This window comes from Xenopus tropicalis, chromosome 4 (assembly GCF_000004195.4).
Source record: "Xenopus tropicalis strain Nigerian chromosome 4, UCB_Xtro_10.0, whole genome shotgun sequence".
In the NCBI taxonomy this organism is placed as follows: Eukaryota; Metazoa; Chordata; class Amphibia; order Anura; family Pipidae; genus Xenopus; species Xenopus tropicalis.
In genome coordinates this window covers 84825137-84850248 of record NC_030680.2, presented here as the reverse complement: position 1 = coordinate 84850248, position 25112 = coordinate 84825137, and the positions used below count along the sequence as shown (strand labels likewise).

General features: G+C 38.9%; 1 protein-coding gene across 3 annotated transcripts in view; it reads left to right on the top strand.

Annotated features, from left to right (window-relative positions):
• ror1 (receptor tyrosine kinase-like orphan receptor 1) overlaps positions 1–25112 on the top strand; it is a 177336-nt gene that overhangs the window by 102549 nt on the left and 49675 nt on the right. For 2 of the 3 annotated variants that reach the window (XM_004913930.4, XM_002931613.5), the window contains one exon: positions 12913–12984. The exons of the other annotated variant lie outside the window; for it this stretch is intronic. In XM_004913930.4, coding sequence (XP_004913987.1) covers positions 12913–12984 — 72 coding nt within the window. The remainder of the gene's footprint in view (positions 1–12912; positions 12985–25112) is intronic. 3 annotated transcript variants of the gene reach the window in all.

Sequence of the window (25112 nt, the reverse complement as noted above, 5' to 3'; positions counted from 1 at the left end):
GCCAAAACACATTTTCAAAATACTTAAATAGCATGTGTGCATATTTACATGTTTCCTGTTTATTATGCAGCTTGTATATTGTTCTTTCGCAAGGCTGATGGCTTTTTTCTGCTGCTAATATGGAAGAATTTCACAATTTTGATTTGGGGTTTTGCAAAAAAAATTGTATTCTATGCAGGCGCCCAAAAGGCACAACTGGATAACTAGAAAGGGAAGTTTGAGGACAAACTTCATGTTGGGTTGAAAAACGTGAAGTCACTGAATAAAATCTGATCTGTTGTTGCCTCTGCCCACTTTCTAACCTTGGACCACAGTTATATAGTAAAAACCACTGTGCAAAGTTTGGGGACCCTGGCTTTAATAGTGTCTGAATGGCAGCAATATAAATTTCCCCACTGAAAGTCAACAAGTGACATCTAGTCACATCTGGTGGCTCTGCCCACTTTTTCTGACCTGGAACTGCAGTTACCCAGTGACTAAAGGTGCCCATACACGGGCCGACTATAGCTGCCGATATCGGTCCGTTGGACCGATTCGGCAGCTAATCGGCCCGTGTATGGGCAGAACAGAGCTGCCTGGCCGACCGATATCTGGCCTGAAATTGGCCAGATCTCGATCGGCCAGGTTAGAAAATCCGGTCGGATTGGGGACCGCATCGGCTCGTTGATGCGGTCCCCGAACCGACTGCCCCATAAGCTCAAATGACATCGCCAAGCGAGCGGATCTTATAGTTTATGGGCACCTTAACTCTGAAAAGTTTAGGGACCCTGGGATTAATAGTTAAAGAATGGCAGCAGTTTAAGTTTAAACCAATAAAGGTCAATAGGTAAATTGTGATTGGTGGTTGGTGGGTGTGCCCACTTTTTCTAACCTTGAGTCGAAGTCACCCAGTAACAAACAGTGGGCACCCTGGCATAAATAGTGTGAGAATGGCAGCATTTTAAATTTATAGCAATAAAATTCAATGGATGGAATCTGATTGTAAGACTGACAACATTTTACACTTCACCATTGAAAGTAAATAGGTGAAATGTGATTGGCTGTTGGCTGTTGAACGGCGAATACCCAATGAGTAACTCTGGAAAGTTTAACAACTCTGGAATTAATACTTAAATAATGGCATCAGTTAAATATAAACCAATTTTTTGGGGTGGAAATGGATTGGCTGTTGGTGGCTCCGCCCACTTGTTCTAACCCTGAATATGTAGTCAGCCAGTGAGTGACTGTGCAAAGTTTGGGAACCCTGACATAAATAGTGTGAGAAAGGCAGCATTTTAAATTTAAACCAAAAAAATTCAATAGGTGAAGTCTGATTGGCTGTTGGTGGCTCCACCCACTTTTTAAAACCTAAAAATGCAGTCCCCTAGTGGCCCTGGTGTTAATACTGTGAGAATGGCATCAGGTTGAATTTCCCCATTGAAAACCAATAGTTAAAATCTGATTGGCTGCTGGTGGCTCCACCCACTTTTTCCAACTCTGAACTGCAGTTACCTGGTGACTAGCTCTGCAAAGTTTGGGGACCTTAGTATTAATATTTAAAGAATGGCAGCAGTTTAAATTTAAACATATGAAGTCTATAGGTGAAATCTGATTGTCTGTTGTTGGAACATAGACACCCAGTGACAAACTGTGCAAAGTTTGAGGGCCCTGACATTAAACATGGGAGAATGGCATTAGTTAAAATTTCCCCACTGAAAACAATGAAAGATATGTGATTGGCTTTTGGTGGCCCCGCCCACTTTTTCTAACCTTGAGTACGAAGTCACCCAGTGACTGAGGGGTATATTTATCATGCTGTGTAAAAAGTGGAGTAAAACATCACCGGTGATGTTGTTTATAGCAGCCAATCAGATGCTTTGATTTGGTTTTCTAGCTGTTGAAATCTAATTGCTTATTCGTTGCCCTGGGAAACATCACCGGTAATGCTTCACTCCACTTTTTACACAGCATGATAACTATACCCCTGAATGTGCAAAGTTTGGGAACCCTGGCATCAAACCAATAAAATTCAATAGGTGAAATCTGATTGGCTGTTGATGGCCCCGCCCACTTTTTCAACACTAAAACTGCAGTCCCCTATTGACCAACTGTGAAAAGTTTGGGGACCCTGGTGTTAATTCTGTGAGAATGGCAGCAGGTTGAATTTCCCCATTAAAAGTCAATAGGTAAAATCTGATTGGCTGTTGGTGGCTCCACCCACTTAAAAAATACAAAAAAACCTTAAATGCGTAGTCACCCAGTGACTGACTATGCAAAGTTTGGGAACCCTGGCAACAAACCAATAAAAATCAATAGGTGAAATCTGATTGGTTGTTGGTGGCTCTGCCCACTTTTCAAAATTAAAAAAAGTAATTCTGTGAGAATGGCAGCAGGTTGAATTTCCCCATTGAAAGTCAGTAGGTAAACTCTGATTGGCTGTTGGTGGCCCCGCCCACTTTTTCTTACCTGGTGCCTAACTCTGCAAAGTTTGGGAACCCCGGTGTTATTACTGTGAGAATGGCAGCAGGTTGGATTTTCACCAATGCAATAGGTAAAATCTGATTGGCTGTTCACAGCTCCGCCCACTTTTGGGCATCCAACAATCATCATATTTTCATTCAGGCTGACCCAATGACTGTGTGATTCAAGTTTCGGAAGTGTAGCCTCAAAGCTGTAAGATTGGCAGCAGTTTCAATTTCCCCATAAAAGTCAATGGGTAAAATTTGATTGGCTTTTGTTGGCCCCTCACACTTTGTTTCATTCGGGGTGACCCCATTATTATGTTATTCAAGTTTGGGGGGTGTAGCTTCAAAGCTGCAAGAGTGGCAGCAGTTTGAAAATCTTCCCTGTCAAAGTCAATGGAAAAATTAGTATGTTGGGGTTTTCAACCCAACACAATAAATGTCCCCGGCATGTTCACCTCTCTGTAAACCCAAAGGATTCACCTACATCTTCTGCTCAGTTGTAGTTACAGTCCTGTTTTTATTTTCTATCCTGCAGCCAAGATTTCTAGAAATATAGTATCCACATGCATTTCACTTTAAATGGGACTTAAAAGGGATTTTCCTGGTATACTTCGTTTTGCTGACTATTTCATGTTTACAGCATCCAAAACTGTAGAAGTGAGCTACACTGTAAAAAATTTCAAAACACTGGTGTGCATGAACTAAGCATAATTTAAATATAAACTAGGTTCCTTTTTCTACACCCCTAAAAATTATCTGGTCCTTAACCACACCTACTGCACCAGTCATTGGTCCATTCATATTTCAGTTCTGTAGTCTATAAAGAAGAGTATATAAGATGAGAAGTATATGGAACTGCAGCATGTTCTTCTCACTCTAGAGTGATATCTATAGGTTTTTATATTTATTTATTTCAAGCCTGTATATGTTTGCTTTGTGTAACCATGTTCTATAGATCTAGCTAAAACTAACATTATACTATAGAATAGCATAGGTTTGTTGTGTCCCTCCTTTGCTGTGTTCCTTGTGCAGTACTTCCAAGGTCTCTCAGTAGATTAGCAAATAAATCTATTTTAGTAGATGGATCTAGAATACGGGAATTCTGTTTAACTTCACAATTTGGGTTGTTAAGTTGTTACACTGGAGTTATTTGTAAAATAAGGTTTACTTAGCCCTGTGGCTAAACTTTTAATTTGCTGCTTGAAATAATGTATACTTGGCTTTTCAACATTTGTTTTTGTAGTTGTATGTGGCTGTAATGATCGGTGCAGTAGGTTAGTTTTATAATTCAGCATTATAATGAGTCATGATGAGAAGTGATTTTTCATTTTTCTACATTAAATACAGTTGCAGTCGTGGCTATAAATGTTGTTTATATTCAGCTCAGTTCAACTCAATAGGATTTATAAATCTACTTTTTTTCATAAAATCACCAAATGTCAACCACTGTGCAGCTGTAGATTAATACATATATTGATTGAAATGTTTAGCTATTAAGGGATACTTTTGCACTGTATGGCAGTATTTAGTACAATTCACCAAGTTGCAGAAGGCACCATTTTTTTCAGCTTCAAAAGTAAATGGGTTATGTGCCTTTTTTTACACTATTTATTAGAACACAGGAATCTTTTAGGTCAATTCTGTTGCAGAGGAATGTTTCCAGTGGTTAGAATACCTAATAAACTATGAGTTATTTTTACTGAAATAAAGGGTCATATTTATGGGAACTTTCTATGCCTTGGGTTGACATGGAACAAATATGTTTGTGTGACTAACCACCACCCAAAGAATGAGCCATAGGGGTTACAGAGGAAGATGAAAAGATCAGCCTTATGCACTGGCTGAAAAGGTTCCCCAGCCTCCCTCATTATTGCATCTCTCTATGTCAGAAGGTCATGCTTTGACAGTGTGGTTGCTCAGAACCACTTTGCACAACACTTTGGTTTCACACATCAAGGAGAAGAGTAACCAAAACCAAAAGCCACTGCAGAATGTGACTCACATCTGTGCATTTACTGTATATATTTATAATTATATCTAAAATTATATCCTGTTCATTTTAAATAATCCTTCCAAGCTTAAATTAACTCACCTAAAAACCTTTTGTATGATGGGTAGAGGTAAGGGTTGCTCTAATTCAATTTTACAAATATAATTATTGGAACTATACCTGTACGTACATACATGTGTAAGTGGTTTATTCTAAACTGTATAACTTAGAAAACTTTTTGGGCTAATTAGCCCAGTAGCACTCACTGACAGCAAATTATTTATACAAATGGCATTTTATTATTACCATTTTATGGCAAATATCTTAAATAAGATATGAAGTAGATAATTGCATGTTTTTACCATGAGAGCAGGTACAGAGCTAGCAATATTTTGGAGAAAATATACTTTTTAATCTGCTACTAGTGAGGAGCAGACAGCTGAGCCCTCATTCTGCTGAAACACTCTGGACCACTCTCCAGATGAAGAGCTCACAGTTTCCTGCTGCTATTTAGAGACCAGACAAACTGACACTTGTATAAACATCTCTAGTCTCACCGGATGGCTTTTCTGCTGTTTCCCTTAAATTGGATAATATAGCCCTTGTATGGAAGTCTTATGTGAGAGAAACTAATAGACCCTCTGCTGAGCTTTAGGATATGTATTATGCATTTCATGTGTCTGGTGCACATAAAGTGCTCCCTAGGTGGGCACACAGATTATAAGCCAAATATTTATTGTCACATTTAAACAGGTTTTTCTGGATCCCTAGCAGCGTGGTATCCATTAGAAGGATGATAAGGGACAGGAATGCTAGAGTGGCTGCCTTGTTTTAACTGTTGTATACCTTTTTTGATTGTAAAAGGATTATGTAGGTTCATAGGTAGTAATATCAGCTTGAAAGAACAATTTTGGTTAAATGTCTTCAAAAATAAAATGTTTAACACATAACCATATTTATTAATACTATAGAACATTGCCCAATCCTGTGTTCTAGTACAGGACACTTAAAATGAAAATGTAAGAAGCACAGGAAAACTTCTCCATACCTCCCAACATTTGAAAAATGCAAATAGGGATAAAAGGAACTTGCGCACGTTGTTTAATGTGTTATTAAAGTTTTGCTAATGAAGGTGAAATTGCCCTTTAGATGAGAAGGAAAGGCTAAGTCACTGGGGGGGTACCAAAATGTTAGGCACCCCCAAGTGACTTAAATCACTTACCTTTTACCCCAGGCTGGTGCTCCTGTGAGAAGAAAACCGCAACAGCCCGGGGTAGCTGTGAGAGAGTGTCTCCTCTTCCTTCTTCTGTCTTTGCACGCTTGCGCATGCAAAAACCTGGCTTTTTTACTCTATTTTTGGCACAAAGCACCTTTTTATTGTCGGTGGGTCTTCTGTGTACACCATTTTGTTTTTACCTTGGTCACTTAGAATGACCGACACATTGGGTACAAAATAAACTATTTAAGATAAATTCTTTTTAACTTCTGTTGCACATTTTGTTGCTTTTCTTTGCTCTTCGTATATTTTCCTGGGACAGTTCACTATATATTCACAGCATACGAGGCAGTGCCGGCCGAAGGTGTTCTTAAACTTTCCAATGGTGTAGAATGTGAACTGCACTTAGGGGAAATGTAATAAAGGTCAAAATTTGCCCAAATAATTTGCAAAAATTAGAATAAAAATTCACATTTCACGTTGTTATATTCTTCATTAGCAAATTTCAATTGCGCATAGCACACTTTTAAGGCATGCTTGAAAGTGGTGAAAATTTTTGGAGCACCTTTTTTAGTGAGAAATTTTCTCTGCATTGGCGCAAAGTAAAAAATTGGCAATCTTCCTTCCAAAAGCCATATTAAAGTTATACAAAAGAAAATTTGTTCACGCAAATAAAGGGATAATAAAGGCATAAGGATAATGCCAGACAAGGCGTAGGGCGGATATTTTCGGCAAGCGGAAAAGCGCTTGCTGAAAATTCCGCCCTACGCTTCCTACTTGTGCCTGCACCCAAATGAATGGAATACGCTGGGGTGCAGGCACATGTAGCCAATATACGCATAAAAACACGAAACTTTGCATTCTCTTGCGTTTTTATGCATATTTCAGCTACATGTGCCTGCACCCGAGCGTGTCTCATTCATTCGGGTTCAGGCACAAGTAGGAAGCGTAGGGCGGAATTTTCAGCAAGCGCTTTTCCGCTTGCCGAAAATATCCGCCCTACGACTCGTCTGGCATTAGCCTAAATGGTCACCTTGTGAATATTTTTTCCCTTAATGACTTTTATTACACTCCTCCATTAATGTTCAAAGTATATGGAGAAAGATGGGCAAATTTGGAAACAGGTAAGACTCATCTGCTTTCTGTATGATTTACAGCTGTGTGTCATTGGCTGCATAGGGCAGCAATTCATTGATGCCTGTAGTAAATTTATGTAACACTTGTTTGGCTAGGATATGGCAAAACCCAGGCTAGTGATAGGTATAGAGCATGTGTTACATGCGACCTTAATACACAGGAGTGGGCCTACGCTATATGGGAGGTATTAATGGAGCTGAGGGTGTAGTTGAACTACAACTAGATAGAGCTTGTGTGGTGCAGATAGAATAATGGACGTCAGAAAGGTTCTTGCTCATGAACTATAATACAAGTTTATTGGACAAGGCACAACTTAATAGTGCAGCAGGGTTTATACTCACAGACACAGCAGATTGAATGGTCACAGAGAATAACAGCAGATGTGACACTTTAGGAACAGTCTAACCCACTTGAAGGATTATGCAGAGTATTAGCTGTGAGCCCAGGAATGGATGCCCTTTACTGGAACGGATCCCCTCCAGCCAACTATGGTTCAGGGTAAGGTACTGCCTGAATCCTGCGTCTTAACTGTGGTCCCTACAGCAAGGCATACAAAGCCTGGGTTAGACTAAACCCTTACAGTCTCCTTTGATGGGGCTAGTGCTGCCCTTACTAAATAAGCTATCTATGCTCACCACTCCTAGAGGGTGCTATTACATATATCTGACTGTGCTGGCTTGATCTCATTCACGGGGCCCTGTCCCCGACTTACAAATGGCTGGTTCTCTTTACTGGGGCCTAATTGCCTCAGGCTCGATGACATGCAGCCTTAGGACAACAGCAGCCAAAGAGGAAGACACTTCCTTGTGCAAGACACTATATAGTCTGCCAAGGGGAGTGGTCAACCTGGCTAAACCTATAGGGGGTAGCCTAATAACTGTAATCTGAGTGTAGAGGGCTCTGCCCTATTACAGCACAGATAAGGAAAAGATAGGGGATAACACCATAGGGAGCTTAACCCTATGGGTCCCTACATTTATAAGGGAATTTTTCTTCTTGAACAGTACTCGTTTTATTTGTTTTCAACAGTTTTATTGTGGATAAATAACTAGTTTGCTTCATTACCATAGTGTCACCCCTAAAAGAACAATTCAACTTGATTTTGTAACACAATGTTTCTAGTAAATGTACAGAACAGATTTTGAACAGTTGTCTTTGGTGCAATCTTTGGCACAGTGCCACTTTAATTATTTTAGCTTTCTCTTCCCAATCCATGTATTAACATTGAGGTCAGTTAGAACATTACAGATTCAAACAGCAGCCTGTGAACTTACATTTCCTCTGAAGAGGGACATGCTGAGAGATTGACATATTGGAATGTGAAACCTGATGAAGAACAAAGTTACAACTCAATGTTAGATGGCAGATTAAAGCGGTCATACCACCAAAATGTACATATTTATTTTATTATTTTTTCATCAAGGTGTTCCTGATTAACAAAGCTTATCCTTTTAGGATCTTAGGCCCTCCACACAATCACTTTAGATACAGTTGTTCTTATCAAGCATTAAAAGGGAAGTAAACTTAAGTATAGCATTATACATAATAAAGTACATTTTAGGGCTCTGGCACACGGGGAGATTAGTCGCCTGCGACAAAACTCCCTGTTCGCGGGCGACTAATCTCCCCGAGTTGCCTTCCCCTGCCATCCCACCGGTGAAAATGTAAGTCGCCGGTGGGATGGCACACGCGGCGGCGCGATTTTGCGCAAATCCCGGAAAAAGCCGTGCAAGGCAACTTCGCCGATTTGCGCGAAATGGCGCCGCAGCGTGTGCCATCCCACCGGCGACTTACATTTTCGCCGGTGGGATGGCAGGGGAAGTCAACTCGGGGAGATTAGTCGCCCGCGAACAGGGAGTTTTGTCGCGGGCAACTAATCTCCCCGTGTGCCAGAGCCCTTAAGCAATGGTTTAATTTTTTTAAAGCTATGCAAATGTAATTGCATTTTATACTTTTTTTCAGTGGTGGCAACTTCGATTTGAAAGACCAGTTTTAGTTGTCTAATGTCTAACGGCTCTGACACATGGGGAGATTAGTTGCCCACGACAAATCTCCCTTGTTGCGGGCGACTAATCTCCCCGATATGACATCCCACCGGCGAAATGTAAATCACCGGTGGGATGGCATATGCGGCGCAAAATCGCGATGCTGCGTATGCCATCCCACCAGTGATTTGCATGTTCACCGGTGTGCCAGAGCCCTAAGGATGAAGACACGCTGCTACTAGTAGCAGCTACTTGTCTTGACTACAGAAATAGACAAGGCTGATAATTTACTGATATCTGTCTCTGTGTGTGTTTTAGCAGAGGCAGTTCTCAGTATTGTCTATGGCAGGGTATTTTCTGGCATTTAGTAGCTGTGACAAGTAGCTACTAGTAGCTCTGTGTGTCTTCTTCCTAAAAGGAAAAAATATTTACCACATTACTGTATTACAGAACATGCAGGGCATTGTGGGAATTTAAGCATTGACTGGTAAATTTATCAGCATTATATTGTTTTAGTGGTACATGTAGTCAGAATCAGCTGTGTAAGGAATAACAAGGGACAGATGCTGTTTTCATTTGCAATTATATGTACAACTAACTTTATTTTTATTTTAATATCCAATAAATTTGAAAGTGGTTTGGAACTAAATGTGCTCTATTTGCATAGCATGTGCATAGAATGTATAGTATATATAATTTTTACTCTATGTAACTAATTTACTGCAAACTTAATATCACTACTTTGCATTGATATTGTAGATAGGTAGGACACAGGTCTGGATTGGCAATTTGTGGCAATCAACTGCCAGAAGAGCTGCTTTAAGATGCCATAGACACTGTTTAGTGGGCTGTTAGGGGCTGTTTGGGCTTCTGTGCACTTGAAATGCCAGGGCCTATTTTAAATCCCTGTTCAGGCCTGGGCATGAGCTTTACAGTAAAATAGAAATGTGAGAAGTAACTTTGTTGTGCACAATGTAAAATACTTTGTCTTTAATGTGTGGAAGAGTATTTACACAATCTGTTGTTCAGGGGCAGATATAAGTGTCCATCTACAGAAACACATGGAAGATTTAGTTAATGTTCATGTAATGTTTCAAATATGTAATCAGTAGTGTAGATATAATAAATGATAAGTGCAGATGTGGTTCATTTAGGTCAGACTTGAGGGTTACAGGCTAATGTCAATGTCACAGAATCACTTGATATAACTCAATAATTAATGATTTATATTTTAGCCCAGACCCAAAGTGTTAAACATGATTAGGCCATAACCAGAATAATAAACGTCATCACAAGAAAGGGTATATTGAGGCAGACTGCACATCTTTCAGCAGCTTCAGGGTGGCCTGTCCTCTATATGTTTTCTTATCACCATCTGCAGTACAATGAATTCTCTCTCTATATATTTGTATATATACATTCATGAGGAGAGTAGAAGATAAGATCATGATAGGAAAGTATCAAAAGGCAAAGTTATTCTGCAGATAAAGCACACTATATAAGACCAATAAACATATTAATTTTATTGCTCCATACAAATTGAAGTGTGTGCATGTTGGTGAATTGCTCAAAGGTTAATATTAAGTCAACATTAATAGTCATTTTGTAATATTAACTAATGTATAAGGAAAAATTCTTTACTTGGCTTAAAGGGGATCTAAAATTATAAAAATAATTGATGTGAACTTATATAGAGTAGTCCACTCAACACTTTTGCATTATACATAAATGTTTTCTTTTAAAAGGGTACCTGATAATAATTCTAATAGAAATAATTCTAAATTGTTTTCTATTGTGTTTTTCAAGCAACACAATTGTAGCGAGCAGGCAATCGCCATTTTGTGGACACTGTTATTAAGGCAAGCTTTGCATCCTGCTAAAATCTTGTTTCTGTGCCAGTATGGGGGGAGCTGATACCCATATCCACTGGTTACAAAATTAGATGGTGAGGAGGGAGGGATAATGTAAGGATTGCAGCAACATCTAAGAAGTTCTGAGTTGAAAGTGAAAGTAATTGCCAGCCCCACCTCTATGCCTAAAGCATAGAGGCGGGGCAGGCAATATATGTTTGAAAGCTGGGATTTTTAAATGCTTTTATAATGAGCATTGAAGTGTTAATAAAAAAAAAATGAGTTTGGGTTTCATGTTTAATTTGAAAAGGACTTTTATTATGCAGCTTTTTATGCCTGGGTCTCTTTTAAGTCATTTATGAGATGTTAGCACTTTTAGTCTGCTTTTCTTAGACTTTTGGCTCAGCAGCTCTCTCAAAGTCAAATAATCAGTAACCCTAGGGTTAACTGGCTATACATGCAAAAATAGCTCAGAAACAGTTAGGGTGGCTGGCTGACACTCACACTCAAAGAAAGCTGTTGAGTCAAAAGTCTCAGAAACCACTAAAAAATAGAACATTCATGTTAATTGCAAAAGTGCTCTGAGGATTACTCATGGATCAATGACTTGCAGTGGGCTGTGTGCGGGTTTAGCAACCAAGAGGAAATGTAAGAGGCCACGCCTATGCAATCTGGTTATTCGTGTATAGCTAACTCCTATATGACCCCCCACTGTCTGAACTTTTTGAGCTTGATTTGGGCAGTGGCTTATGTAAATAATAAAATATGAACCATTGTGGAATATGTTGGTGCTCTTTAAATTGTTCATTTAAACAATTACCTATCTGAAGTCTTATTAATTATGTCTTTAGTTCTGCTTAGAGGCACTGCAAAACTGCAGACTGCATTTAATGTATACCAACAATCTGATTTAGTTAAAGGGATAGTTCACCTTAAATGTAACCTTTAGAATGATGCAGGGGCAGGTCAAGCTGACCATGCGCCCTAGGCAAACCGGTTGGCCACCTAGCCCCTGCACCTCCCCCCCCATGTGCGCAGTTCTGTCAAACGGGGGGAGGAGTCGTTGCCCCCACCGCATAATGAAAACCGGCGAGGGCAATGAGAAGGGAGTGTGGGCTAGGGGTAGGCAGGAGAGATTCCTGCCTGGCGCCCCTCAGTTGTTGCACCCTAGGCATTTGCACCCTAGGCAGTTGCCTCTTCTGCCTACCCCTAGTTCCGGCCCTGGAATGATGTAGGCATAAAAATAAGAATTTAATTGAACCCTAACCGTCTATCTGTTTTTGATTACTGACATCATTTGCAGGCTAAAGGTGGCCTCGTACAATTGGCCACTAACCATTCAGGGCTGAAACGGCAGATAAACAATAGAATTTCTACCTCCTTCTGCCGATTCAGCCCTGAAGGCAGATTTTGATCAGGCGCCTTCTATGGCGCCTGATCAAAATCTTTTGACCTGGCCGATCGGCGAGTTGACTGATATCAGCAGCCTCCTGCGATATCGGTCGACTTGCCGATTTGCCATACACACACCGAATATTGTACAAAACGGGGTTTCGTACGATATTATCGGTGCGTGTATGGCCAGCTTTATAGTCATTGGCATAACTATAGAGGAAGCAGACCCGAAGGGGGCCTGGGAGACAGGGGCACCCGAACAACAAGGTCAGCTTCCTCTATAACCACTTTTCTACTGAGAAAATGTGCCCACTGAATTCCTGAGCAGGCAGCACATGCAAGAGGGCATGCAGTGCTCGCTGGGCTCCTCCCTGTGGGTGCCTGGCAGCACTTCGTTAAGACACTGCTTATAGTTGCCAAAATCAGAGCCCTAATAACAGTGGTGCAGCATCGGGGACCAAGGTTTCCCTGCAGAAAGTTTATATGTTAACCCTTCATAAAATCGTAGATGACCAATGACTACACAAAATCGCGGGTCACCTATGATTTTGTGTGTCGTGAGTTGCATTCAAAATCCCTCTTTGGGACACTTCTGGGGTCTTCTCACTTTGGTTATGCCTTAACCTATAAATTCCAAAACCATGTAAAATAAATAATGAAGACCTGTTGAAAAGTTGCTTAGAATAGGTTCACCTATAATATTGTAAAAATAATTAAAGCACCAACTACTTTAAGCAATCCAGTGTGCATATTATTATGTTTTAATATTGCTTTTGTCGGTAGGATGCAGTGCAGTGGGGCTTACACAATGCTATCGTTTAAATGATGTAGTAATAAACATGATGCAGCATAAACACGCATATATGATATGATTCTCTTTTCTGTACCTTCACAGCAACTGATCTGTTATTCTCTGCTGATATAGTGCCCACCTCAACATGGAACATTTCCAGCGACATAGACAAAGGTAAAGATGTGTAGTGAAATGGGGGTTTGGTTGTTTTAATTCACCCATCTTTCACGTGACATAATAATAATAATCTCAAATTGAAAAAAAATCCTGTTCTCCCAGCAGTCATGTTGTCATTTAATTACTGACATTTTGAAGATTTGATGTTAATGTTGGTTTTTCTGCTAATAAAATGTTCCACATGGCCAAAAACGTTTCAAGATGTGAATAACTCTAGAATATCACCTGTTTAAAATATTACCTTGTCTGTTTTTGGGAAGATAATATTAAACTCAGTGAAATTATTGGGGGTAGCTATTAAGGTCTATTAACTGCAACACAATTGCCAGATTTGACGTGGGAACTAACTGATTAGTTACGCAATGCTTATTGCCATAGGGTTTTAAAAACCTTTGCTTTTAAGTGTTTTTACAAATAATGGGCTTGGAACCTTGTTACAACCTGTTACAACAAACTTAAAAGAAAATAAAGGCATTTCTTTCTTATAATATACCAGTATTTAAGTTGTATGAAATGTTGGGATAGCAGAGTAAGGATTAATATTAAATTGATCCTAAATCGATAGTAAGAGGAATCTTAAACTAGATAAAAGCAGATAATTTTACCATTCCCCAGCTGGACCTAGCAACAACCACTGACCCCTTTCCTCTACTTTATACAAGTATGGGGGTCTGTGTTCTAAATTTCAAAAAGATAATTTCTCCAGAAAACGCCTGGTCTCAAGCATTGTGAATAACTCCAGGGCCAGATTCAAACTGCAGGCGCCCTAGGCCTGCACAGCTTGTCACCCCTCCCCCACTCTCTCACCGGCGCCAAGCGTGTGCGCACACATGTGCATAGGTTTTTTCTCTCATGCCCAGAGCACTGGGGATTGGCACATGGGAGATTTCAAGAGCTATCAAATCTCCTGTACTTTAAACCAAATTTGAATGTGTCTGGGCGACTCGCCACCCCTAAAATTCTGTCGTCTTATACCTGGGCCTTTGTGGCCTTTTCACAAATCTAAGCCTGAATAACTCTGTATTTAGTGTAAACAATCCGCGAGCAGGCTGCTCATTTTTAATTTAAATCAAGAAAATTGTGTTTCTGTGCTTTTTTGCACTGCAAATTTTAGTATATAACAGATCATATACCATGATATATTATGGAGAAAAAAACTAGTATTAGGTGTTAAATGTTTGTAGACCCCCCCCTTCCATAAAAATTTCAGTCTTATTAATTATTTATGGGAAATGAGCAAAATAACAAACCAGTATGTTCTGTATAGTGCACTATTACCAGGTTTGGTTATAGGCTTGCATGATTCAGAGCATCTGCTAACCCTCTTATTGAAAATTGGTTCTCTTATTGCCTCATAAATCCAACAACTGAGGAAGTTATTTAATCCAAGTGTGATAACAAGTGATGGGTTTTTGACGTATTGGCTCAGCCTAAGATACAGGTGTAGCAATCTCCTCTTGGCTGCAGTGTACCTTCCAGTAGACAGATGGAAAATGGATCGAATTCTTACACTGTTCTGAGTTTTGAAATTAGGAGGATATGCACAAGCACTTGTGTTCGGATTCCAGACATCTCTTGTCTGATAACAAAACATATTTCAAAACAGGTCCTGTTTCTGGCAGGTAATAGGAGAACAAATCAAATGGTTTATTCTGCTGTTATTCTGCTTTCTTCACATCACCCAGAGTGTTGAAAAGGGTAAATTTGTACAGTTTCGCCCAATTAGCAAATAAAGACTTTTTGGAATAACATCTGCTTTAAAAATTGGGCTTCAGAATGGTTTGCAATGTTAAATGGAGGAACTAGAGGCAAGATTGACATTTGAGTTTTTTTTTTGTTTTTTTTTAAATATGCCTAATAAATATTGAATATTTGAGTTTGTTAACTCAAAATTCAAATTGCAAGTGTTTGTGCAATGAAATTCAAATTCAACCTGTCTGCCCCTGTGGAAAGAAAATGGTTATTTTGTCTTGATGTTTTGAAGAAGAACATACAATTTAACAGTGTATTTTTGACACATCTTTATAAATATGGGAAATTGTCCCTCCCACTGGCAACAAAGTGCCCTGTGTGCCATCAGCCTTAGTGTCATTGACTGTGAAGCTTAACAGTCACCTTTAAATCAATCTTGAGAGATGAGGGACTGGCCCAGACTGGCTATCAGTGGATTCTGGCAAATGCCAGAGGGGCTGCTGTAAAATGCCATGGACAGAAATAATTTAGTGGGGGGCTCTTTGGGCCTTTGTGTGTTTGAAATGCCAACGCCGCTTTTTAAACACAGTCCAGGCCAAATGGGGGTGAATTATATGTTCTACCTTTCCACATTACCTTTCTTCCGTGCAATAGAGCAGGTGTAGAACAATCGAGCAAATGCAGCACATTTTTTAATATGCCTAACTAATGTAAAAAGGGCAAACAGATTATTTCTCTACTAAGAGATCTATTAATCTAACAAATTCACTTTTAATCTGATTTTCAGGATATACTGAGAAATGCTATATTCAGGCAAATTAAATATAATTCTTCTATCTGCTATCACTTCATAAAGCCTTTTTATTAGGCAAGGTTCCCATCAACCTATGTCATTACCAGATGGATTCTAATGTCTCTAATGTACATCTCTCTGTAATGTGCTGTCTCTTACCTTTTCCATAGTATTTTTAATCATAGTCATAAAACTGAGAAGCACACCCTAATAAATCTAATAAATTACTTGTGCTGCATGTAAAACAGACTGAGGGTATTTCGCAACAAGACAAAATGTGTTTTATAGATAATATTTAGCTAAAAAAATAATTGAATACAATGATATTTAGTGCATTGTTCCCTCATTAAAACCTGCTGGCAGTTGGAAGATTCAATTGGTGGGTGTCATTTGGTGGGTGGTGATCCAGAAATTTGTATTGCCAATTGGCATTGTTGGGATCGTGGGTTTAGTTTAGACCAGAGTACTAATTGTCGAGTTCTACCACGAGTCCTACCACTGGTCAAAAATGTAATGGTAGATTAGTTGTTTTTTGTGTGTTTTCTGTGTGTTTTCTTGTGCAAGCTCCACTGGGGAAGGGTCTGTTGTGAGTGCAGTGTGTTAGTGGTATACAAATAATGAAGGAATAATTGAAAGTTTGTTTTTTGTATGAAAGTTTGTATGAACACGAACAGCTTTTTTACAATTGTTACTCTGGCTGAGTTCAATGTACTGGCAGTCTGAGCATGCTGGTAGCTGTAGTTCATAGGACCTCAGTTGCTTCAAGTTGACATGGCTGTTGTATTTATTGCTTTCCCAAAGATCACACAAAGGTTGGTTTTACACCTCATTAAACCTTCTGGGGATGTGGGCTCCAATGACCACATTATTTTAAGCTCTGAAAGATTGGATATAATCATGCTGTGATGAATGAAACAATAATCTTGCTTTTGCAAGTAACCACCAGTATGCAGTTCTCCCCTTTAACTCTGGGTGTATGATATTAATCACATATAAAGCAAATCTGTAGAAGGCCAGTGTATGCATGACTCTTGAATACTGTTGGACTTGGAACTGGTAGAGTACCATGGGGGGAAAGATTTATATATGTAAATATAAATTCAGCTCACCTACTAGTAAATGATATTTACCTGACTAGGTGAACACACACTTACATTATATGCACAGTTATATTTTTCTTCCCTGCTTTCTCTTTTCCACTTTCTATTTTGAAACTTTCCGTAAATCATGTCCACTAATGATCATGGGACTCGGTTTATATATTTAAATGCTCTGCTTGCAGCCAAAGCAGTAAATTACTGTGAGTCTGTTTAAACATTATTTCAGCTACAGTACATTTGCATCTATTGTTTTCTTTTCCATTGAAGTAGTTGAAAGTGCATTTTAAATGATAATTTGTGTTTCATTTACAGCACATGTATGAATATTTATGGGATGCAAAGTACTGTACTGAAAAGCTATAAATAAAACACATATGTTCCCAGGGTCCCCAGAGTCAACTTTGAATTGAAGTCCTGCTGGATACATTTGTCTTTAGCAGTATAATAATAAATAACTAATTAAACACACTATATTAAAAATATTTGCTCCCTTTCCTACGTTGAGACATAAACTCATGAATAGGTCAAGAGACGTGTCACATTGTACATTTCTCATTCAAATCTTCTGACACTCCTGCTGGAACAGACACTAAGCAGGTGAAGGTATTGGTAATAGAAGCCAGATTCTATGGAGGCCATATGTATATTTTTGAACTGAGTAGCTTTATTTTTGTGGCATAACATCCCCCAAAGCACTTGGTTCCTGGCTTCGATTTATTAGTGGTGGCAAGCTTCTACTCTCAGGGTCAATAAGGTGCCCTCACAGCCAGAAATCGGTAAAAGCACAAAATTGCTTGGTTTTCTTACAGAAGGGGTCATGTAATAGAAGCTGTGTTACGAAAGAAAAACAAGTATTACAACCATCACAATCCAAGGCTGGACGCCTCACACAATTTGGGTGCAAGAATTCGGGTGCATGAATTCCCACCATGCTTGGTCAACTAAAAGTGAGCTGTACAAGAGCTAAAGAAGTTGTGGGTATGATATATGATTATATGATGCAAGAGCACAGACCAAAGACTGTGCATTGGAAGGTTCCCCACAACATCCATCTGAAAGGAGTAATAATTCATGCAAAGAGCAGAGTATGTTTAAACTAAACAGGGACATAAGTATGAAAGTCACCCCAGAGGCTGCTGGGAGGTATAGGGGTTTATAGGTCATTTTCTATTCCAGTACATGAATATGAAAGATGTCATCTAAAGCAAGGTTTGGTAAGCTAAAAAGATGGGGGGGGGGGGGGGGCTAGTATCTTAGCATTAAACCACTGAAACCAACCAGTAAGCAGAACTTAGGGTTAAATAAAATGCTCTTCTTCTAGTAGACATAAATTAGTATTAAATGCATCACTTGTTTCTGGTAGAGTCACTTTGAACTGCCCCTGTTACTCCAACCAAAATAGGTATGAATCATTTTTGAACCCAACTATAAAAGAATTGCCCTAATATGTATTTTTTATATCAGTTGCAGTCTGTTAGTGGACATTGCTTTTTCTCGTGGTTTATAGATGCAGGTTTTTAATTATTACCTTATGCGTCTCTCCCTGTATGCTGTCATCAAAGTGTTCTAGTGTCCCGCTTTGCAGTCTTTGTGATGTAATGGGATCTGATCTGAAATAACACATGAGGTAAAAGTCAGTGTCCATGAACATGCCAATCATCTGAGTCAGTACAAAGGGACACCTGTCCTGCCTTCTATCACATGTTCTTGGGCCAGCGCTTTGTATGTATGTTATTTAAGATTAGGTACCATGAAGTTAATATTGTAAATAGTAAATTGTAAATTACAAGCTGTCCTTGTAAAGTGCTGGCCAAGGCAGGATTCTCAGAGTTAGCAGTCTTTGCAGTAAAAGCAATAGGTTGGCTTTGCCCACAAATGAGGCCCAGTTAAGGATAATTTACGAACATAGTACTGTGTGCATAGTTCAATTTTAAGACACCAATTGCCATGTTTTTTATGCACAATGCAGCATTTTACCCCAGAATTCCAGCATTGGAGACATGTATGGCATTGCATGTGATTCACCAAATGGTGCCATATTTGCAAACTGGATGCAAATTGTAGGGGTTTCATTATATTTATTGTCCAGCATTTAAATGGCTGCAAGTTTTGGCCCAAGTCTACCGCTCCTATAGACATGATCCACTGTGGGAACTCAACTGCCACTGTGAGGGCAGCGCTAGCTCCAAGTTCCCATCATCAATAGGTGCACTTTTCACGATTCAGCAGAAGAGGCAAAACAGGCACAATGGCACAAAGCTCAAGTATAAAAAAGTGCAAGGACTGTGTTTTGACATATTTACTTTAATGAATGGCTTTAACACAGGCAACATTCACATCCATTCTAGCACAACAGCACCTGTTGCTGAGTTTGATATACTCTGGTCTGGCCAAAAATATCCGAGTTGAGTGGCAGATTACTGGTGATCAGATATCCAGATCTGTGGTTATATTTTAATAACCAATAAATTAGCCTTTGATCGCTCTAATCTTAAGAAGGTAAACATGTCCATTTCAGTTTGGAAACAAACTGTGTTATTTAGTTGTTAACAAAAGCTTTGTTATTCAGCTCTTTGTATCACTTCTATTTGTGCAACTGCTACATTTGAGAGTATGACCTCTGCACCCATGCTTTTCTATAGTGCACTAGATTAGTATTCTTAAGCAAACTTTTTAGAAAATATTTTTTTTCATTCTAATATGAATTCCAGCTGGTTTTGTACTTGGATAAATATATTATGCAAGTTTAAGTGGGTGTTAAGTTAAACTCCAGCCTTTGGCAAACTACTAAAACAGTATGAATTTCCCAATCACTATATCACTGGGAGATGGGTTTCCTATACACTCATGACCTCAGGGAGCACAGCTGACTACCATCATTTTGATAATCATGGATGAGATAGGAAAGTTCGATGTTCTATTAGGGTCTTGCAGTCAGTGTTCCAAAAGCACTGGATAGTTTCAAGAGCTTACCATGATGGACTTGATTTACATTTTTCTTTACCTTCATATCAAATAATATAGGAACTTGTGCATTTCATATTTTATAGCAGAACAACCAAATACTATCTTTTATTTTGTTTTTATAGAACAGCTGTTTCATTGTTGCGGTCAGGGTATAAGATAAGATACCCTTGCACTTTTCTTGCTAAATTGTTCAGGGCATTTTTTTTTAGGAAAAGTGTCCATCGAGAAAGTCCCTGCCTGCAGCTATTGGCTTAAGAATGTCTCTGGTTTTTGCCTCACCCACCCCACTATTCTCCTGTAGGATAGCTTCTTTTGCATTGATAATAGCAATGTGACAGAGCAGTGACAGCACACACAAATTATAACATGATATATATATTTTTTTTTATTAAATAGAACTTTGTGGCCATAACTTTGATGAATGTAATAAATGTGTGAGCTTTTTTTAAAAGAAAAAAAAAAATGAGAAAAGCCTGATAGGGTGCTTACCCATGTTCTATAAAATATGTACTTTTTATAACTATGGCCTTTTGAAAGGCTCCTGCATTTTTTCATCTCTCAATAATTAGACCTTTGACTGGGGCCATGCGCGAGAAGTCCTCCCTTTAGACATAGCCACATGGGCTGCCTTATTTATTTTTATTTTGGGACAACACATTCACAGTAACTCTATTCTTTTCTTGAATTCATGTAGTCAATAAAAACTCTAAAACCACTAAAATCAGGATGTTGATAAATCTGCTCCCAAGATGTGCAAATCTCCAAATTATATTTAAGAGCTACTGTTAAGGGAAACTGTTTTTCAGCACTTTCTCTGAATCAAATTTGTCTATATTAATGGTGGCTCCAGAAAACGATCTAGGGTGGAGGCAAAATATTTTCGAAAAAGGAAATGGAAAAGGTATATTGACTATAGTGGAAAATAGTGCTTTTAAAAAGTTAAATTGTATTACATACTTGATGTTTTACAGAAGCTGCTATATGTAATGCCTCAGCTTGTGGGGGCACAGAAAAATAAATTGTGGGGGTCCAGGTGTTAGCCTTTAGGGTGAACATGTGTGCAGATGGATTTTTTGTTATTATACCTTTAACTTGATATAGTATATATTTCTCTAGAGAAGGATACCTTACCCCTCCAAAGAATATCTCAACATCTCATATGCCTGCCATTAGCTATTCTCTGTTTGAAAATGTTTGTACCTGAGCATGCATTAAGGCTGAGAAAAAGACTGGATATGTTGAGATAACAATATACAGAAAAAATGCAGATTCTGCTGTGAAAGTATGCATTTATGCATGAGTGTGCAGTGGCAAGCAAATGCCATGCCTGTTAGTACAAATTAAAGATGGGGATGAATGTAAGATGCCATATTGGACCTGTGGGAGGCTGTTTGGGCCACTATGTGCTTGAAATACCAGAGCCTATTTATGTTGGGTTGAAAAATACTGTTCTTCGACTTCAGCTTATTCTTCCGCTTTTTCTTTTTCTTCTTCTTCTTAGCACCCCCCATTTTCTAAACGCTACTCCTCCTACAGTTTTAGGGGTACAACACCCAAACTCTCCACACTTCTTTGCCCTATAGCGGAGCAGGTTGCTTGTGCTTTTCTAAGCAATCCCACCCCTGGTCTTTTTGTGGTGGTGCTCTGAACACCCCAATTTTCCCATTGACTTTGACAGGGAAGATTTTTAAACTGCTGCCACTCTTACACCCCCTAAACTTGAATAATATAATCATGGGGTCACCCCGAATGAAACAGTGACATTTGTTGGATGACCCAAAGTGGGAGGGGCCAACAACAGCCAATCAAATTTCACCCATTGACTTTTATGGGGAAATTGAAACTGCTGCCAATCTTACAGCTTTGAGGCTACACTCCCCAAACTTGAATCACTTAGTCATGGGGTCAGCCTGAATGAAAATATGATGAATATGATGGCCAAAAGTGGGCAGCGCTGTGAACAGCCAATGAGATTTTACCTATTGACTTGGGGGAAATTCAACCTGCTGCCATTCTCACAAAATTAACACCAGGGTCCCCAAACTTTTTCCAGTTGGTCACTAGGGGGCTGCAGTTTTAGTTTTGAAAAGTGGGCGGAGCCACCAACAGCCAATCAGATTTCACCTATTGATTTTTATTGGTTTGATGCCAGGGTTCCCAAACTTTGCACAGTCAGTCACTGGGTGACTACATATTCAAGTTTTTGTTTATTAAGTGGGCGGAGCCACCAACAGCCAATCAGATTTTACCTATTGAATTTTATTGGTTTGATGCCAGGGTTCCAAGCTTTGCACAGTCAGTCACTGGGTGACTTTGTACTCAAGGTTAGAAAAAGTGGGTGGGGCCAATCATTTATTTCATTGTTTTCAGTGAGGAAATTTTAGCTGCTGCCATTTGCACATGTTTAATGTCAGGGTCCCCAAACTATACACAGTTTGTGACTGGGTGAAGTCGTTCCAAGTTTAGAAAAGTGGGCGGTGCCAACAACATTCAATCAGATTTCACCTATAGACTTCATATGTTTACATTTAAACTGCTGCCATTCTTTAAATATTAATACTAAGGTCCCCAAACTTTGCAGAGCTAGTCACCAGGTAACTGCAGTTCAGAGTTAGGAAAAGTGGGCAGAGCCACCAACAGCCAATCAGATTTTAACTAATGATTTTCAATTGGGAAATGCAGCCTGCTGCCATTCTCACAGTATTAACACCAGGGTCACTAGGGGACTGCATTTTTTTGTTTTAAAAATGTGGGTGGTGCCACCAACAGCCAATTAGACTTTACCTATTGAATATTTTTTGGTTTAAATTTAAAATGCTGCCTTTCTCACACTATTTATGTCAGGGTTCCCAAACTTTGCATAGTTAGTCATTGGCTGACTACGTATTCAGGGTTAGAACAAGAGGTCAGAGCAACCAACAGCCAATCTATTTCTGCCGATTTCAGCCCAGATATCGGTCGGGCAGGCCCGTCGGTAGTGCCCATACGCGGCCCAATTAGCTGCTGAAACGGTCTAAGGGAGCGATATCGGCAGCTAGAACCGTCCCGTGTATGGGGATCTTAAGGCTCTGTAGTTGTTTACACATGCAATAGCTGTTGTGAATCTTTGGCATAATAGTTAAATCAGAGTTGGAGCCTCACAGTAGGAGGTCCTAAGCTTATGCATTGAAATGATGTCTTTCCATCTAGCTGTAGCATTACCAGCTAAAAGGTTATTTTTAAATATTTTATCCCTACAATATTCTAGAAGAACTATAAATTATTACCAGCTAGTCCAATGTGAAGGAAAAATCCCAACAAATGCTAAAAGCCAACTCTCTGTGACTTCTAAAATTGTATTTACCTACATTTCTGATAATTTTTTATATGCCTATAGCAACACACAAAGCCATAGGTACAACAGAAATGAAACTGTTCAGTACTCATTTGATAGGCTGTGAAAATATATTGATTGGATTGCCCCTTCTTGTCAAAGGTCAACAGGAAAATAAAAATTTTAAAGTTATTAGAATGCAGGAAATTAGTGAATTATGGAAGCCAGTGAACTCTGTGAACTGTGAGTGGGAGTTTATATACTGAAATATTACCTTAGCACAGTCACTGACAATTCTGTATGTTATATGGCATTTACGCCTCATAATTTTGCTTGGCAAAACATTGTAACTCAGCTTATCAGCTCCTTTGTTAAAACAAAAATAATATTTCACTCCACTGTGGGAGCGTGATTTGGAAGGACCAAGCTAAATTAGGGCTTTATTATGTGTACTATGTACATATATATATTTTTTCCCTTTATCGTAGATCAGCATCAAAATATTTACTCACTATTCCCCTTAACACCTACAAAATTGCAATTTATAGGTATGATCTTTTCATGGCTGTTGATGCGTATTTGAAAATTTATATTGGGAATGGGTTAAAGTACTGAAGAACAACCTTCCTATTGGTTGTGAATAAATGGTGGAAATGGAAAGACCCCCTGTTTGGAGTTTGGCTTACTCCCCAGCTCCGCATGCTGATCTGTTTCATTTCAATCTTTTGTTCAGTCAACTATAGTTTGTTTAGACACTGAATATTACAAAAATCCCTTGTTCTCATATTTGACTTTTTTCATGCTTTTATTTGACTTATAGCTGCAACAACACTAAATTAAATTAAATGTTCTCACAAAAAAGGGAAAACAACAAATAAACTCCAGGGGATCGACAATTTCATTTTAATAGAACATATTTTATAAAACCATAAATATTTTAACTCAGAGTCTTACATACCCATGCTATTTCTGTCTGTAGCAGGAGAGGTTCTGGTTGGTGGGTGTTAACACATGGCAACCACTATGCATTTGCTATGCTTTGTCCTACAGTATTCTGTCCTTAACTGATTGTCTAAAACTTTGAACAGTCCCATAAAATGACAATTTTTTATGAGTGTAAACATTTTCCAAACATTTGAACTAATGGGAACACTTTTGTTATTAGCCAAAAAACCTTCATACTCCTTTTCTCTCTGTAGGCCATAAACTCCCACATCTTCCCGTGCCAGTAAAAGATCCTCCCATTTGTTTTATTGAATGTACTTTATAGATTGAGAACCTTGAAAACATTCCTATGTCTGTTTTAAACAAAACCTCTTAAAAGGACTGTAAATCAGATTTCCTGATGATGAGAATCACATCTTTGAAAGCACCATGTATAGTGAAAGTTTGCCCTTTGTGATGTAAGTCTTGTATGGTCGAAGGCATGGTCTGACCTAATGCACTGCAAATCAACACAATAAACATTTTTTGTGCTGTCATCTCCCTTCAATGAAATACATCTTAAATTGTTACAATACAATGTTTAATGTCATATTCTGTGCACAACTCAAACTTACATTTCCAGAACTTGAAGATATTCGAGACATACTTTGTAGGAAGGAAATGTATCCAGTTCATGAACTTCAGCTGTAAGACAAGGGATGTACAAAGCAGAAAGCTAAAATATTAGCTTTCTGCTAAAATATTACATGCTAATATATTAGCGTGAAAATATTACATGTAATATATCTTAATATTAATCTAATGAATATTAATCTAAACTAATATTTATCTATGTGTTACAAAATCATTCTTTACACAATTAGCTGCCTTTGTTATAGCTACAATTTCTGTCAGTCTCCTTCTAGGCAACCTTGTTGTATAAAGTAGTACGAGTGCAAATTTATCTAATCACTCACAGAATGTGAGTACAGTTACAGAAGTAGCTAATTAAGCAAAGAATTATGTACTAGAAAATAGTGGCCTCAGTTTCTCACCTTTCTGTGCAAAAATGGAGGTTAGGCTCTAACACAGCTGCTGCTGGCAGAAGTAACAGATCCTGTGGCGAGGCCTGTTAGTAGCTGGCCGTCATTACTGGTATCTTGGCCATGAGGCTGAATATTGAAACTGCCCACGGCACTGCACAGTGAAACAAGTGCCAGGAACATACACTGCAGATGTCTTGGCTACAGGGAGTACATTTATGTGAGCAAGAAAGAATCCCGTGTTACTGAACTGTTCTCCAGCAACAACCTGCTAGACAATAGCAAAAAGCCTT